At 40.8% G+C, this 17,396-nt stretch overlaps 1 protein-coding gene across 2 annotated transcripts in view; it reads right to left on the bottom strand.

Moving 5' to 3' along the window:
• Positions 1 to 17,396, bottom strand: part of ANKLE2 (ankyrin repeat and LEM domain containing 2) — a 263,181-nt gene that overhangs the window by 239,815 nt on the left and 5,970 nt on the right. For both annotated transcript variants that reach the window (XM_053701894.1, XM_053701893.1), the window contains exons 2-7: positions 16,561 to 16,968; positions 5,966 to 6,160; positions 5,093 to 5,286; positions 3,370 to 3,558; positions 2,275 to 2,397; positions 1,078 to 1,144 (exon numbers count right to left, since the gene is read on the bottom strand). In XM_053701894.1, the coding sequence (XP_053557869.1) occupies positions 1,078 to 1,144; positions 2,275 to 2,397; positions 3,370 to 3,558; positions 5,093 to 5,286; positions 5,966 to 6,160; positions 16,561 to 16,957 (1,165 nt within the window). In that variant the 5' untranslated portion in view covers positions 16,958 to 16,968. The remainder of the gene's footprint in view (positions 1 to 1,077; positions 1,145 to 2,274; positions 2,398 to 3,369; positions 3,559 to 5,092; positions 5,287 to 5,965; positions 6,161 to 16,560; positions 16,969 to 17,396) is intronic.

Below are 17,396 nucleotides of genomic sequence, written 5' to 3'. Positions count from 1 at the left end.
TGAATCAAGGCAAATAAATGTTTAAACACATATATTTATAACTTTATATAAAAGTGCCCAACCATAGCTTAGTGTCACAAAAATAAGACTTACTTACCCCAGGACACTCATCTACATGTAGTAGAAAGCCAAACCAGTACTGAAACGAGAATCAGTAGAGGTAATGGTATATATAAGAGTATATCGTCGATCTGAAAAGGGAGGTAAGAGATGAATCTCTACGACCGATAACAGAGAACCTATGAAATAGACCCCGTAGAAGGAGATCATTGAATTCAAATAGGCAATACTCTCTTCACATCCCTCTGACATTCACTGCACGCTGAGAGGAAAACCGGGCTCCAACCTGTTGCAGAGCACATATCAACGTAGAATCTAGCACAAACTTACTTCACCACCTCCACAGGAGGCAAAGTTTGTAAAACTGATTTGTGGGTGTGGTGAGGGGTGTATTTATAGGCATTTTGAGGTTTGGGAAACTTTGCCCCTCCTGGTAGGAATGTATATCCCATACGTCACTAGCTCATGGACTCTTGCTAATTACATGAAAGAAAAAAGCGTTCTCTAAAGCTTTTCCAGAGCCAATATGCAATACAAACAACTGTAGGGAAACCTACAGGTGTACTATTGCGATTCAGACGTCAGTGACCAATGTCCAGGAGCCAAAAGCAAGGTGTAGATAAAAAAAATAGAGCTGCCGATAAGTATTTAAGAGTTCTGTAGCCTCAGGTAATAGGAGCAGGCAAACTGATGTCCTAACAATCATTCATTGTTTTATAGAATTATCAGTTGAAAGCTAGTAACAAGCAAGTGCTTCATTATCAAGTATACAGTACAGTTGCCTTTTTTCTGTGCAGTTTTCCAGCAGCTTGAACATTAAACTTTGAGACTCAATTTATTTTAGATCAAATCCTTTTAGGTCTTTGCTTCTGGTTTAAGACTGAAATTATATTTGTCTTTGTGTACACCACTCAGCAACAACAGTAAAGTTTAGTTGTTTTATCCCCTTGCATCTGCCCACTACAACACTTATATAGCACCCTCTCCCAACTATACACTATAAAAACAGGTACAAACCTTGTAAATATTCTCTGATTCTGGCTTTTAATTCAGCAGATTTATTTTTGCTTCTTTCGCAGATAGCCTATGTGAAAATAGAACAGGAAAACATCAAAATGTGAAAACCTACTTAACTATTGTACCACAAAGAGACAGACATACAGGTGCAAAAAAAAAAAAAAAGTCTAACATGCTAGAACATTTTAACATTGCACATTAATAAAGTCCGTTACAGAACAACAATGTGTTACTGGGACCTAGCTGAACACATTAAGGGCTAGATGACGAGTGGAACCCTATTTATTGCTTGCGCATTAACTTTGCTAGACTTCAGCTTTTTGCGTGCGCCAGGTAAAGTAAAAGATTACACACAAGCGCTAACCCGACACTCGCAAAAAAAAAACAACAAAATCTGAATATTGCGACAGTGTTCCCCCATAGACTACAATGGGGTGTGTTTTCTCAAGTGTGCTAACCCGACATAAAATATGAAAATTTCACATTCTAATGTTCTTCACATACAAACATATACATACAGACACACATACGTGCGTGTATATATATATAAAATATTATATATCTCACACACATACAGACATGTATATGTTTTGTTTGTATGTATGTCTTGTTAATGCCCTTTGCATCTTTGAGCCCTTAAAGTGAAGGTCAATTTACAAATATTGCCCCACGGCATTGCATAGACATTTAAAAATTAAGAAGGGTTTAATTCATGAAGTTTATATATATTGAAGAATTTTTCCCCATTTACCGCTGCGACGATAAGCGCAGCTCTCCCGTTCGCCATTTTGTCAAATTGATTGACAGATGACGATTCGTAAAAGAACCAATCCTTGTTTTCCCCCGGGTCGAGACGTTTAAGCAAAGGGGCTGAATGCCCCGGGGGGGAAACAAGGATTCGTTATTTTACAAATCGTCATCAGTAAATCATTTTGACAATATGGCGGGCGGGAGAGCTGTGCTTATCGTCGCAGCGGTAAATAGGTAAAAAAAAAATCTTCAAGCGAAAGGAGTATATTTATTAGCATAGAAAAACACCTTTCTGCATCAATTTTTTCATCAATAAAATATCACAATAAAATAAAAACCTTGAATTTAATTGTTGGTAAAAAGAACTACCTAAAAGCAGATTGTGATCATAGCCAAGGACAGATTTGAAAACTGCACATTAAAAGTAATGGAGGTAGAGAAACATACCTCTTCTGGAGTCTGTCCGTACTTGTTTCTGGAATTTTTTATAATGTCAGGATGTGAACTCAGTACATTTACAACATCTGCATTGCCAAACTTGCAAGCAAAGTGAAGAGGAGTGTCAAATGCCTGAAAGATATGATTAAATAAATGTTAGCAATTTTTAGACTAAAGACCAGTCTGTTTAATACATTTATAATATACAGTTTCAGGTTTATTAAAATTTGCTATGATTGTTTTCATAATTCTTAATTTATAAAAAGGTACCAATAAGTTCTACAAAGTTACACAAGGGAAACAATGAGGTACAAAACATCATTAAAAAGGGATATTATTTTTTCTCTCAGGATTCAGATAGAGCATTACATTTTAAGTATTTTTCTAATTTACTCCTATTATCATTTTTTCTTCATTCTCTTGCCATCTTTATTTAAAAAAACATGAATGTAAGGTTAGGAGCTGGCCCATTTTTGGTTCAGCACCTTGATGGCACTTGCTGATTGGTGGTTACATTTAGCCACCAATCAGCAAGTGCTACCCAGGTCTGAACCAAAAATGGGCAGGCTCTTAAGCTTAGTCTTGCTTTTTCAAATAAAGAGAGCAAAAGAATGAAGAAAAAATGATAATAGAAGTTAGAAAGTTGCTTAAAATTACCTGCTCTCTCTGAATCATGAAAGAACAAAATTTGGGTTTAGTATCCCTTTAAGCACACAAAGAAGAATGAGGATGGTGAATTCTGGAGAAACAGAGGGGACTGCTGTTTGTCAGAGTATATGAGCTTGGAACAGACGTGTGAAAAAATGACCACTTGCAACAAGGGGTGCCAGATGTTAGAAATGACTGCCACCTGGCTTTGTAAGATATAATGTGTTTAAAAGTGGTTTACAAAGGGGAGAGGTATCAGATACCACCAGACATGCCTTTCCTGCAAATACTGGTACCACCTGCTCCTGTCTGGTTGTTTGTGCCAAGTCAGCCAGGCCCAATGTTGTTTTCCTCCTTCACCCATAACAGTACATGAGCAGGACTATTTGAGAGCTTATGGTGCAGATTTTAATATATACTGTACTGTATAAAGGGGGGGAAATTAAAAATGATTACCATTTTATCTGGGGTGTTGAGATACAGATCAACGATATATGTAATACGTTTCTGCAGCATAATTTCATCATCATCTGGGTACATTAAGCGCATAAACTCCGGGTTCTCTAAAGTGTCCAGAAGTAGCTGGCAGATGCCAGCCTGGTTTTCTTTCGCAGCCACATGCATGACATTGTATCTGCACCCTTCCTATGTTAAGCAGAAAAGTTTATTTACAAATAAAACATCTTTCCGGGTTATTGGGGTCAAACATTTCTCACCCAAGGAAGTCAAGACCCCAGAACAATTACTTTTTTATATTTAAAACACAAAACCGTTAAATACCAGTTAATATTTTAAATTGCACAACACAATATGATAGGGGGTTGACAAACATTTAAAATTAAAGGAACAGTCTAAACGAACATTTTTATGGTTTAAAATGATAATCCCTTTACTACCCATTTCCCAGTTTTGAATAGCCAACTATTTTTACCTCTGATTACCTTGTATTTAAGCCTCTGCATACTGCCCCTTATCTGAGTTATTGTTACAAACTTGTATTTAAGCCAATTAGTGCTGGTTCCTACATAACTCAATGGGAGTGAACACAATGTTATCTATATGGCACACATTAACTAGCAATGTCTCGAGCTGTGAAAGATAAGAGGCAGCCCCGCAGGGGCTTAGAAACATGCAGAGATTGTGAAGTTACAAAATAAATATATATATATATATATATATATATATATATATATATATATATATATATATATATATATATATATATATATATATAGAAAATATATATATATATAACAGTGTTAGTTATGCAAAGCTGGGAAATGGGTAGCAAAGGAGTTCTCTATCTTTTTACGCAATTTAAAAAAAAAAAAAAAAAAAAAGTAGACTGTACTTTTAAGGAACAAGCGGCACACAATTTTTAGAATCCAATATTATTACTATATAGATCTACGTAGAAAAACACAAAAACTTAGGAGCCAAAAGTAAAAACGTTCGGAGGAGTGGCTCTCTGGCATTCACAAAATTCTGCAATATGGATACTTTATGACCGGGTTCAACAAATTCCAAAAGTCACATGCTAATATGTTGCCCCATAATTTTAAAGTTGGATTATTCTACATATCAATAATCATAACCTGCATGGCTATCTCTCGGTTATGAATGTTAAATATAAAACGCATCAACCCTTTACTTGCACATTAATAAGACATTAAGGGGGGGAATAAACTTTGCATACAATTAAATGTTAAAAGGGACATGATTCAGATAGATCATATCATTTTAAACAATTTTCCAATTTACTTCTGTTTGCCTTGTTCTTTTGGCATCCTTTATTGAAGGAGCAGCAATGCACTACGTGGAGCTAGCTAAACATCATGTAAGCCAATGACAAGAAACATGTATCAGCAGACACCAATCATCAGATAGCTCCTAGTAGTGCTTTGCTGGTCCTGAGCCTACTTAGGTATTTGTTTCAATAAAGTATAGCTAGAAAACTAAGCAAATTAGATAATAGAAGTAAATTGGAAAGTGGTTTATAATTGCATGCTTTATCTGAATCATAAAAGACAAATTTGGGGTTTCATATCCCTTTAATATTACAGCAGGAATTGACTACTTAGCTGTCACATAAACAAATTTAAAAAGTTGTGTATGTGTAAAAAAACAAAAAAAAAACAAAACAAAAAAAATACACACCAGTTATGAAAGAAAGTCTTACCTGTACCACTGTTGGGTTGTCACCAGAGCCTATAAGATAGCGTGGGTTACTCCAAATCAGTTCTGAAAATGTGGCTGTCTCTCCTTTCTCAACAGCCTTTCTCAGTTTTGCAGTTAGGTCTTGAGTCCTTGGACTCTTGAAGCTATTTGCTTTTTCCTTATTAAGGCTTTCAATTTCTGGTGATGAAGCCAAATCTAGTGAAAAAGCCCACAAAACATTTCACTTCTATTGATATTTCCATAAAAAAAAAAAAAAGTGTGTATTGCAGTTCTAACAAAAAGATATGTCTTTAAGAAAATAATAAACATCCATGCCTTGTCATTCAAAAACAAATGGTAATCCAGGACCTATAGAAGCCTTTGTAGGCTAGTATTATTTTTTAAGACAACATTAAACATATACTTGAATGTTTTCTTTTATGATTCAGACAGAGCATGCATTTTTAAGCAACTTTCTATTTTACTCCTATTATCACTTTTCTTCGTTCTCTTGGCATCTATTTGAAAAGCAGCAATGAAAGTTTAAGAGCCGGTTTATTTTAGGTTCAGCACCTGGGTAGCGCTTGCTGATTGGTGGTTGAACGTAGCCAACAATCAGCAAGGGCTATTCAGGGTGCTTAACCAAAAATGTGCTGGCTCCTAAGCTTTCATTCCTGCTTTTTCAAATAAAGCTACAAAGACAACGAAGAAAAATTGATAATAGGAGTAAATTAGAAAGTTGCTTAAAATTGCATGCTCTATCTGAATCATAAAAGAAAACCTATGGCTTTAGTATCCCTTAATGCAAAAATATAAATCATTGTTGATATCAGATACACTACTTGCAAACACAAAAATAAAATTCTATGTAAGAAAATAGAACCACCACTCTCACCTCTTACAAGTGCAGGACTAAGTTTTACAGGCGACATAGTGAGTGAAGTCTTGCTAGGAGATGGGCAGTAGTCACAAATTCCTCTTGCAAATTTTTCTGCATCTTCTCTGGATGGGAAAGCCTTAAACCGTGAGCCCTTTAACATCTTAACAACCTGCATGGCTTCTTTTTTATCTATGTATATGTGAATCTTTTCTGCAATAGTAAAAGAAAGTTTTGTTGCAAAAAGTCATATGACCTAACGTGGCATAAATAAAACAAAACCAGTTAAATTGACACAAAAGCATGTTGGTACATAGAGAGCAGTACTGAACAACACATTTTCTAGAGTACAGTACAACTAATTTGTTAAAAATCCAGTAGCCACACATTTTGTTTAGGTTCCCAGATGACAAGACTGATTTAACCATTGTTACAGAACACATGGCATTGAAGAATTCCTGGGATAAGCATAAGGCTACTCTACCAACTAGATAAGTTTATACTTTTAGGAAATATTGGGCTTAATTATTTGATACATGCAGCAGGGATTCGATGTCTTGAATGCTTGGAAAACAAGCAGTATTGGTTTGACCCTATACCGTCAGCGGTCTGGGTCCAGAGTAATTTGCTTGTGGTGTGTGTGGAAGTTGAAAAAAGGAAGAGAAAGAACCCAGAGTGACTGTTGCATGAAGAAAATACATCAGTGTGGAAGTGACATGAAGCTATATAAGAAGTGAAGAGTTCTGAGACCCCATACTCTCTCACCTGCCAAACATCAAAGACAGGGATCTTTACTAGGTGACAGAACTCAGGATTTGTTCTAGAGCTTATTATCTTGTCTACATTTTAAGGGAGCGTGCCACAGCACTTATGTGCTCCCTGGGTTTTATACCAAACACTGATTATTCATCAAAATGTCTATGTATTCTTTCCAATGTATTGACATGCTATAATACGTTTATGTTATGTACAGTATATATAACAGATGTCTGTTTAGGTAATTATTACTTTTGCAAATATACTTTTAGTTTATGTATCAGCTTCACAGTTGCATTCTGTAAAAGGCATTTCATTGAGCATCTTTTGAAGCTGTAATAAAAAGAAAATTTATGCTTACCTGATAAATTTATTTCTTTTTAGATACGATGAGTACACGGATTTCATCCTTTTTTGTGGGATATCGCCTCCTGGTCAGCAGGAGGAGGCAAAAAGCACCACAGCAGAGCTGTATATATAGCTCCTCCCTTCCCTCCCACTCCAGTCATTCGACCGAAGTTAGGAAGAGAAAGGAAAAGCCAAGGTGCAGAGGTGACTGAAGTTTAACAAAAACAAAGACCTGTCTTAGAAAAAAAGGGCAGGACGTGGACTCATCGTATCTAAAAAGAAAGAAATTTATCAGGTAAGCATAAATTTTCTTTTCTTTTTAAAGATACGATGAGTCCACGGATTTCATCCTTACTTGTGGGATACAAAACCAATGCTTTAGTACACAGATGAAAAAGGGAGGGACAAGACAGGGAACCTAAACGGAAGGCACCACTGCTTGAACCATCCTCCCAAAAACCGCCTCAACCGAGGCAAAAGTATCAAATTTGGAAAAAGTTTGAAGAGACGACCAAGTTGCAACTTTGCAAATTTGTTCAATAGAAGAATCATTTTTGAATGCCCATGAGGAAGCCACAGCCCTAGTGGAATGAGCCGTAAGTCGTTCAGGAGGCTGCTGTCCAGCAGTCACATATGCAAAACTGATGAAACTCTTCAGCCAAAAAGAAAGAGGAAGCCGTAGCTTTCTGACCCCTACGTTTCCCAGAAAAACAACAAACAAGGAAGACGACTGACGAAAATCCTTAGTCGTCTGTAAGTAGAACTTCAAAGCATGGACCACGTCCAAATGATTTAACAGACGCTCCTTCTTAGAAAAAGGATTAGGACACAAGGAAGGAACAACGATTTCCTGATTAATAATCTTATTCGAAACAACCTTAGGAAGAAAACCAGGTTTGGTTCGTAACACCACCTTATCCGAATGGAAAACAAGATAAGGAGAATCACATTGCAATGTCGAAAGCTCAGATACTCTTCGAGCAGAAGAAATAGCAACCAAAAATAAAACTTTCCAAGATAATAACTTAATATCTATGGAATGCATAGGTTCAAACGGAACCCCTTGAAGAACTAAATTCAAACTCCAAGGAGGAGCAATTGGTCTAAATACAGGCCTGATTCTAGTCAGAGCCTGACAAAAAGATTGCACATCTGGAACATCCGCCAGATGCTTGTGTAACAAAATAGATAAAGCAGAAATCTGTCCTTTTAAGGAACTTGCTGACAACCCTTTCTCCAATCCTTCTTGGAGAAAAGACAAAATCCTGGGAATCCTAACCCTACTCCATGAGTAGCCCTTGGATTCACACTAATAAATATATATAAATACACACCATATCCTATTGTAAATTTTCCTAGTAACAGGCTTACGTGCCTGAATCAAGGTATCTATGAATGAATCCGAAAACCCTCGCTTAGATAAAATTAAGCGTTCAATCCCCAAGCAGTCAGCTGCAGATAAACTAGATTCGGATGATGGAAGGGACCCTGAATGAGGTCTTTCCCCAATGGGAGCTTCCACAGTGGCTGAGAATACCAAATCCTGCGAGGCCACGCAGGGGCAATGAGGATCACCGATGCCCTCACCTGTTTAACTCGAGCAATTATCCAGGGAAGGAGAGCAAACGGAGGGAATACATAAGCTAGGTTGAAAGACCAAGACACCACCAAGTCATATATCAGCACGGCCTGGGAATCCCTGGACCTGGACCCATATCTCGGAAGCTTGGCATTCTGACGAGATGCCATGAGATCCAACTCTGGCCTGCCCCATCTGAGAATTAGGTTGGAAAATACTTCCGGATGGAGTCCCCACTCCCCCGGATGAAATGTCTGTCTGCTCAGAAAATCTGCTTACCAGTTTTCCCCCCCTGGGATGTGGATTGCTGACAGATGGCATGAGTGAGACTCCGCCCACAGTGTTATTCTGGCTACTTCTGTCATCGCTAAGGAACTTCTTGTTCCTCCCTGATGATTGATATAAGCTACCGTTGTAATAACGTCCAACTGGAAACTGATGAAGTGGACCGAAGTCAACTGGGGCCAAGCCCGAAGCGCATTGAATATTGCTCTCAACTCTAGGATATTGATGGGAAGGAGAGACTCTGCCTGAGTCCATACACCCCCTAAGGAGTTCCAGACTGCTCCCCATTCTAACAGGCTGGCATCCGTTGTCACTATCACCGCATGTTCCCTGGGATAGATGATCCAGCGACAACCACCATAGAAGAGAGTCCCTTGTCTCCTGATCTTCCTATCACTAACACAGGCAAAGAGAATGACTAGAGTGGGAGGGAAGGGAGGAGCTATATATACAGCTCTGCTGCTCTTTGCCTCCTCCTGCTGACCAGGAGGCGATATCCCACAAGGATGAGAGGAGAGAAGAGAGGAGAAGAGAGGAGAAGAAGAGAGGAGAAGAGAGGAGAAGAAGAGAGGAGAAGAAGAGAGGAGAAGAGAGGAGAAGAAGAGAGGAGAAGAGAGGAGAAGAAGAGAGGAGAAGAGAGGAGAAGAAGAGAGGAGAAGAGAGGAGAAGAAGAAGAGAGGAGAAGAAGAGAGGAGAAGAAGAGAGGAGAAGAAGAGAGGAGAAGAAGAGAGGAGAAGAAGAGAGGAGAAGAAGAGAGGAGAAGAAGAGAGGAGAAGAAGAGAGGAGAAGAAGAGAGAAGAAGAGAGGAGAAGAAGAGAGGAGAAGAAGAGAGGAGAAGAGAGAAGAAGAGAGAAGAAGAGAGGAGAAGAGAGGAGAAGAAGAGAGAAGAAGAGAGAAGAGAGAAGAAGAAGAGAGAAGAAGAAGAGAGGAGAAGAAGAGAGGAGAAGAAGAGAGGAGAAGAGGAGAAGAAGAGAGGAGAAGAAGAGAGAAGAAGAGAGGAGAAGAAGAGAGGAGAAGAAGAGAGGAGAAGAAGAGAGGAGAAGAAGAGAGGAGAAGAAGAGAGGAGAAGAAGAGAGGAGAAGAAGAGAGGAGAAGAAGAGAGGAGAAGAAGAAGAGAGAAGAAGAGAGAAGAAGAGAGAAGAAGAGAGAAGAAGAGAGAAGAAGAGAGAAGAAGAGAGAAGAAGAGAGAAGAAGAGAGAAGAAGAGAGAAGAAGAGAGAAGAAGAGAGAAGAAGTTCAACGTTTCGGTCCTCCACCTGGGACCTTTATCAAGGATGATCCTTGATAAAGGTACCAGGACCGAAACGGATGTTTTTGGATGTGAAGTGTACCACAATATGTGAATACAGTGGTAACATCCTTATTGAAGAAACCGGGTGCAAGTTATTTCTTTGAAATATATATATATTGAATACAACGGACCCAGCACTCACTCTTCATGTATAATTTATTAGTGATGTGCTGGGTCCGTTGTAGACAGGGATTAAGTAAATTCCCTCAACATAGTACAATGCGATATAAAGTCCACAGCACAGTATTGAAGAATAAGAGCTAGTCTCAAAACGTTGCATGATTTTTGTACCAAGGCGATTGAATAAAAAGACAAAGATTTCTTCAATACTGTACTGAGGACTTTATATTGCATTGCTCCTAAGAAATAGAGAGCCTCATGTGTATATTACAGAGTGTAAATCACTGAAACAAAATAAAAGTACCACAGGTTGTTGTGTGCTTCTCTAAGCCCAATACACTTCCTGAAAGAAGTCACATTTTAGAATGGTGTGCATAGAATTTATAGAATAGCTGTGTGTATAAAATTCTAGATACTAGATTTAGCACAAATTAGTCGAGACAAGCACTGTACTAAACGGTCATCAGAACTACACCTGTTAATGTTTAAGAGGGGTAGAGACCCAGTGTGGTGATTGCTAGTGATGTAGAGAAAATAAAACACTAGTATTATGGTAAATTTTCAGTCCTTTTTAAAAAAGACAAATATTATTAGTTTTACAGCCACCTTGATTTCATCAAAATATGGTGAAATTATCTTCTTATATGTCAACACCGTTTCTAAGAAACAAGCCTCCCTTCAGGTAAAACATGTTTGCTAACACATGTGTTAACACAAGGTTAACCTCCAGCTGTAGGAGTCTGGTGTTTTTCCCATGCAAACTATAGCACATACTCCTGAATGATTATCATACAAGCATTATGTTGAAACAAAAGTGAAATTGATTGACGTTCTTGTCAGCAAATGGTCATGTGGTGTATTCCAAGCTATTTGAACAGACAGGAGATCTAGACAATAAACTGGTCTAAAATGAACACCTAAGTATAGAAGGAGAATGCTCAACTTGGCTGGCCTTACCTGTAAATTGCAATTATTAGCTGGGTATAGTGATATAAAATGTCATACAAAGACTACATTTATTATGATTCAGGCGATATATGGGATGAGCACTGAGTGTTACTTAAATCAGACTAATTATTGCTGCACTATATAAAATTCTCATTGCTGCAAAAAAAAAAAAGACTAAAATCATTCAGTCATGCATTCAAATTAAATACACACAGAGAAGCACACTCACAGGAATGAACAACTAGCTCAATACTATTGTTAGCCTGTTCTATGGCGATTTACCACCTGGGTGCAGCTTCTTTTAGCCCAGTAATGCTTTTCACAGAAAAGAACTTTCCTGTAGTATATCAGTCTGATCCTGCCTATTACGGTCAGTCCAGCGCCGAAATACCAGGCAATTCCTCTCTGAACAAGGAACACAGCAACCCCAGACAATCGTTTCGGCCTTCATTGGGCCTCGTCAGTGAGGTGTAGCTATATTCCTCTAAGCACACTGAGCAAGGAGTCCATGTCTGGTTTCCCCTTTTTCCCATAGGGAGACTAAATACACAGAGAGAGAAGCACACTCATAGCAACAAACAACTGGCTCAATACTATTGTTAGCCTGTTCTATGGCGATTTACCACCTGGGTGCAGCTTCTGGGGTTGCTGTGTTCCTTGTTCAGAGAGGAATTGCCTGGTATTTCCGCGCTGGACTGACCGTAATAATTATCTACTCTGTGAAAAGCATTACTGGGCTAAAAAGCTGCACCCAGGTGGTAAATCGCCATAGAACAGGCTAACAATGGTATTGAGCCAGTTGTTCGTTCCTGTGAGTGCACTTCTCTTTGTATGCATGCATTCAAATTACTTAATTTAAAACAGTGCTCGATAAATACGGGCATCAGGTTTCCAGAAGCAACTAAAAACTGGGGGCTGGCACCAAATTGCTTTAGCAACATGTCTTAACGCAGCCCTGAATAACTAATCTGCTCTTTTAGTTCTGGCCATGGTAATGACGCAAGTACCAGTACAGTTTGTCTCTGGCTTCCTCCACATTCGCCTTCCCTCATTTTCAGCTACACAGCTCAAACAAGAAAAGACGTCATACTACTCCACTCCCTTGCAAGCTCTCACTATTGTAGTTTCAGAATATTCATTATGTACACTAAAGAAACACAAATATGTAAATAGCTTTACTTCCATCTATATCTGCAGCATGATATAGCCTGTATAAATTGGTGTTTGCAAGCCCAGTGTTCTCCCCAGCACTTATTTAATGAGTGCACCACTCAGCTTAATTTACTAGCCACCCGGCTAACATTTAAGCCAATATTAAGCTAAAATAAGCTTATATTTAATTTGTTAATTTCTGCAAAAACAAAATTAACACCAAATTAATATCAAAGTATAAAATGTGTGCTTTAGATAGCTTAAGTAACATTTATAATTAACAGAAAATGTTATAATATTGCAAAGTGTTACACTGCCCCCACCAGCAACTTCATCATGCCAACCGGCTGACCACATTTTCTGTGGATAACACCGCAAGCCGGTATGTTATTCCTCTACTCCCCATTCAACTAGTAGTGCTTAAATTTGCCAAACAACGTCTAACATGAGGGGGGGAAAAAATGGAGAGCCTTTTTATAGCTAATATTACAGAAAAGCTTTACAAAAGCACCAACCCATGTGGAATGTTTTATTATATTGAATATCGTAGCTCAACCATTTATCTATATACTCACGTGTTAGTCCAGCATCTGTGCTGTGCCAGACTGGATCTGGGCACAATGTTGGCCCGAGCATGTGGAACTGGAACCACAGTACTCTCATTCCAATACTATATGTACTGGGAAATGGCGAAGCAGACTTCGAGCGAGCTGTGCAGTGGGGCGAAGCAGACTTCGAGCGAGCTGTGCAGTGGGGCGAAGCAGACTTCGAGCGAGATGTGCAGTGAGGTGTGAAGCAGTCAATGAGTGTGCTGTACAGTGAGGTGTGAAGCAGTCAATGAGTGTGCTGTGAGGTGTGGGATGAAGCAGTCATTGAGCGTGCTGTGTAGTGGGGTGAAGCAGTCATTGAGCGTCCTGTGTAGTGGGGTGAAGCAGTCATTGAGCGTGCTGTGCAGTGAGGTGTGGGGTGAAGCAGTGATTGAGCGTGCAGTGTAGTGAGGTGAAGCAGTGATTGAGCGTGCTGTGAGGTGTGGGGTGAAGTATTGATTGAGCGTGCTGTGCAGTAAGGTGTGGGGTGAAGCAGTGATTGAGCTTACTGTGCAGTGAGGTGAAGCAGTGATTGAGCGTGCTGTGCAGTGAGGTGAAGCAGTGATTGAGCGTGCTGTGCAGTGAGGTGTGGGGTGAAGCAGTGATTGAGCGTGCTGTGCAGTGAGGTGTGCTGTGAAGCAGTGATTGAGCGTGCTGTGCAGTAAGGTGTGGGGTGAAGCAGTGATTGAGCGTGCTGTGCAGTAAGGTGTGGGGTGAAGCAGTGATTGAGCTTACTGTGCAGTGAGGTGTGGGGTGAAGCAGTGACTGAGCGTGCTGTGCAGTAAGGTGTGGGGTGAAGCAGTGATTGAGCGTGCTGTGCAGTAAGGTGTGGGGTGAAGCAGTGATTGAGCTTACTGTTCAGTGAGGTGTGGGGTGAAGAAGTGATTGAGCATGCTGTGCAGTGAGGTGTGGGGTGAAGCAGTGATTGAGCTTACTGTGCAGTGAGGTGTGAAGCAGTCAATGAGTGTGCTGTGAGGTGTGGGATGAAGCAGTCATTGAGCGTGCTGTGTAGTGGGGTGAAGCAGTCATTGAGCGTCCTGTGTAGTGGGGTGAAGCAGTCATTGAGCGTGCTGTGCAGTGAGGTGTGGGGTGAAGCAGTGATTGAGCGTGCAGTGTAGTGAGGTGAAGCAGTGATTGAGCGTGCTGTGAGGTGTGGGGTGAAGTATTGATTGAGCGTGCTGTGCAGTAAGGTGTGGGGTGAAGCAGTGATTGAGCTTACTGTGCAGTGAGGTGAAGCAGTGATTGAGCGTGCTGTGCAGTGAGGTGAAGCAGTGATTGAGCGTGCTGTGCAGTGAGGTGTGGGGTGAAGCAGTGATTGAGCGTGCTGTGCAGTGAGGTGTGGGGTGAAGCAGTGATTGAGCGTGCTGTGCAGTAAGGTGTGGGGTGAAGCAGTGATTGAGCGTGCTGTGCAGTAAGGTGTGGGGTGAAGCAGTTATTGAGCTTACTGTGCAGTGAGGTGTGGGGTGAAGCAGTGACTGAGCGTGCTGTGCAGTAAGGTGTGGGGTGAAGCAGTGATTGAGCGTGCTGTGCAGTAAGGTGTGGGGTGAAGCAGTGATTGAGCGTGCTGTGCAGTAAGGTGTGGGGTGAAGCAGTGATTGAGCTTACTGTTCAGTGAGGTGTGGGGTGAAGAAGTGATTGAGCATGCTGTGCAGTGAGGTGTGGGGTGAAGCAGTGATTGAGCTTACTGTGTAGTGGGGTGAAGTAGTGTTTGAGCGTGCAGTGAGGTGTGGGGTGAAGCAGTGATTGAGCGTGCAGTGTAGTGAGGTGAAGCAGTGATTGAGCGTGCAGTGAGGTGTGGGGTGAAGCAGTGATTGAGCGTGCTGTGCAGTGAGGTGAAGCAGTGATTGAGCGTGCTGTGCAGTGAGGTGTGGGGTGAAGCAGTGATTGAGCGTGCTGTGCAGTGAGGTGTGGGGTGAAGCAGTGATTGAGCGTGCTGTGCAGTGAGGTGTGGGGTGAAGCAGTGATTGAGCGTGCTGTGCAGTGAGGTGTGGGGTGAAGCAGTGATTGAGCGTGCAGTGTAGTGAGGTGAAGCAGTGATTGAGCGTGCAGTGAGGTGTGGGGTGAAGCAGTGATTGAGCGTGCTGTGCAGTGAGGTGTGGGGTGAAGAAGTGATTGAGCATGCTGTGCAGTGAGGTGTGAAGCAGTGATTGAGCTTACTGTGCAGTGGGGTGAAGTAGTGTTTGAGCGTGCTGTGAGGTGTGGGGTAAAGCAGTGATTGAGCGTGCAGTGTAGTGAGGTGAAGCAGTGATTGAGCGTGCAGTGAGGTATGGGGTGAAGCAGTGATTGAGCGTGCTGTGCAGTGAGGTGTAGGGTGAAGCAGTGATTGAGCATGCTGTGCAGTGAGGTGTGGGGTGAAGCAGTGATTGAGCTTACTGTGCAGTGGGGTGAAGTAGTGTTTGAGCGTGCAGTGAGGTGTGGGGTGAAGCAGTGATTGAGCGTGCAGTGTAGTGAGGTGAAGCAGTGATTGAGCGTGCAGTGAGGTGTGGGGTGAAGCAGTGATTGAGCGTGCTGTGCAGTGAGGTGTGGGGTGAAGCAGTGATTGAGCGTGCTGTGCAGTGAGGTGTGGGGTGAAGCTGTGATTGAGCGTGCAGTGTAGTGAGGTGTGGGGTGAAGCAGTGATTGAGCGTGCAGTGTAGTGAGGTGAAGCAGTGATTGAGCTTGCTGTGCAGTGAGGTGAAGCAGTGATTGAGCATGTGGTGAAGCAATGATTGAACGTGGTGTGCAGTGAGGAATGAAGCAGTCATTGAGTGTGCTATGCAGTGAGGTGAAGCAGTGATTGAGTGTGTGGTGTAGTGAGGTGAAGCAGTGCTTGAGCGTGCTGTGTAGTGAGGTGAAGCAGTGCTTGAGCGTGCTGTGAACAAGTGCTTGAGCGTGCTGTGAAGCAGTGCTTGAGGGTGCAGTGAAGCAGTACTTGAGCGTGCTGTGAAGCAGTGATGTGTGGAATGAAGCAGATATTGAGTTTACGGTGTAGTGAGGTAAAGCAGTGATTGAGCCTTCTGTGCAGTGAGGTGTGGAATATAGCAGTGATTGAGCGTGTTGTGCAGTGACGTGTGCAGTGAAGTAGTGATTGAGCGTGTTGTGCAGTGAGGTACTCCGTAACCTCCTGTGCACTGTAGGAAGCAGTTAACCAACCTGCCTGCCCTCCACATGCACCTGAAGTCCCACCCTGTACTAATGAGGGTGCCTAACACTTGAGAAGTTAACCACTTTACGAGTTGAATAAAATATTTAAACACTAAGAAATCTGCATATAGCAACAATGTTGTACTGATAAATTATCAGAGGGTTCTTACTGTGCCTACAGCAATAAGTTAGGGTTTGTATCTCTTTACCTTTACTGAGCAAGTAGAAAAAAAGGATTTTATAGCAAATGTTGCTGGAGGTTGAAGAAGAGGTTGGAAATAAAATTATCAGAATAAGAAAGGGGAAAAAAAAAGTTACGGAAGCAATCATATAGCATGCAATTATGCTAACCAATTGATTCTCCATTGCACATTTTCTGTACTTTTTTTTTTTTTTTTTTACATCTTTTTAGCAGAATTACTCACCATCTTTAGCCGGTGAGTCCTCAAACACAGGACAGACTGCATAATATATTGAAGGTTCCTTGGCAATTTCAGCACATTTCTCAGAGTAATCTGACAACTTTCCAGGGACAAAATAATTAGTTTCTGTTGCAGTGGCCTCTTCAGCAGGTGGGTTCAATCCAACATTGTATCCAAAGTCACGATCATCAGAGCTATTACCAGCTGCTGCACTGCCATTGGAACAATTTAATGTCTCCAAGTCTATTCCCTGTTGCTCTAAAATTGCTCGTGCTAACTTCTTCTCAAAAATGAATCTGGTAGTAGATGTAATTGGCCCACACGTCAGGCCAGTTTTTATTATTTCTTCCCGAAGCTGATCTGGGTTTAGGAGTTTAAGCTGGCTAAGGATTGTATCCATGCTATGCTCCACTAGAAGAGAAAATACAAATTAGACATATGATTAAAATATCTTCCAGATAAGCTGTCTGTTGGATGTGTTTTTCTATTTATTATTCAGCATCAAATTCTATATAGTTAACATAGAAAATGCAAATATTCACATAAGAGAATTCTTTGAAAAGTTTAAAAGTTCATTTGATAGCTAGCAACAGATACAAGTATCAGAAATGACTGCCATGCACTAAATCTTGCCAGTTACAAAACCCAGACACATTTTGGAATGTTGGTTGTGTTATGCTTATAGGTCTAAAATAGAGTTTTCCATTGAGTCATTCTTTGGATCACTACTGTATTGTGCCTCCAGATATTAAAACTTAAAAGAAAGGACTTCTGAACACTGAATGGAATAGCCTTCATTTTCACTGATTCACAATAGCATTAAATTCATACACCCGAAA

This window comes from Bombina bombina, chromosome 2 (assembly GCF_027579735.1).
Source record: "Bombina bombina isolate aBomBom1 chromosome 2, aBomBom1.pri, whole genome shotgun sequence".
Taxonomy (NCBI): Eukaryota; Metazoa; Chordata; class Amphibia; order Anura; family Bombinatoridae; genus Bombina; species Bombina bombina.
The sequence above is the reverse complement of the archived record's forward strand: the minus strand, read 5'-3'. Positions and strand labels throughout refer to the sequence as shown.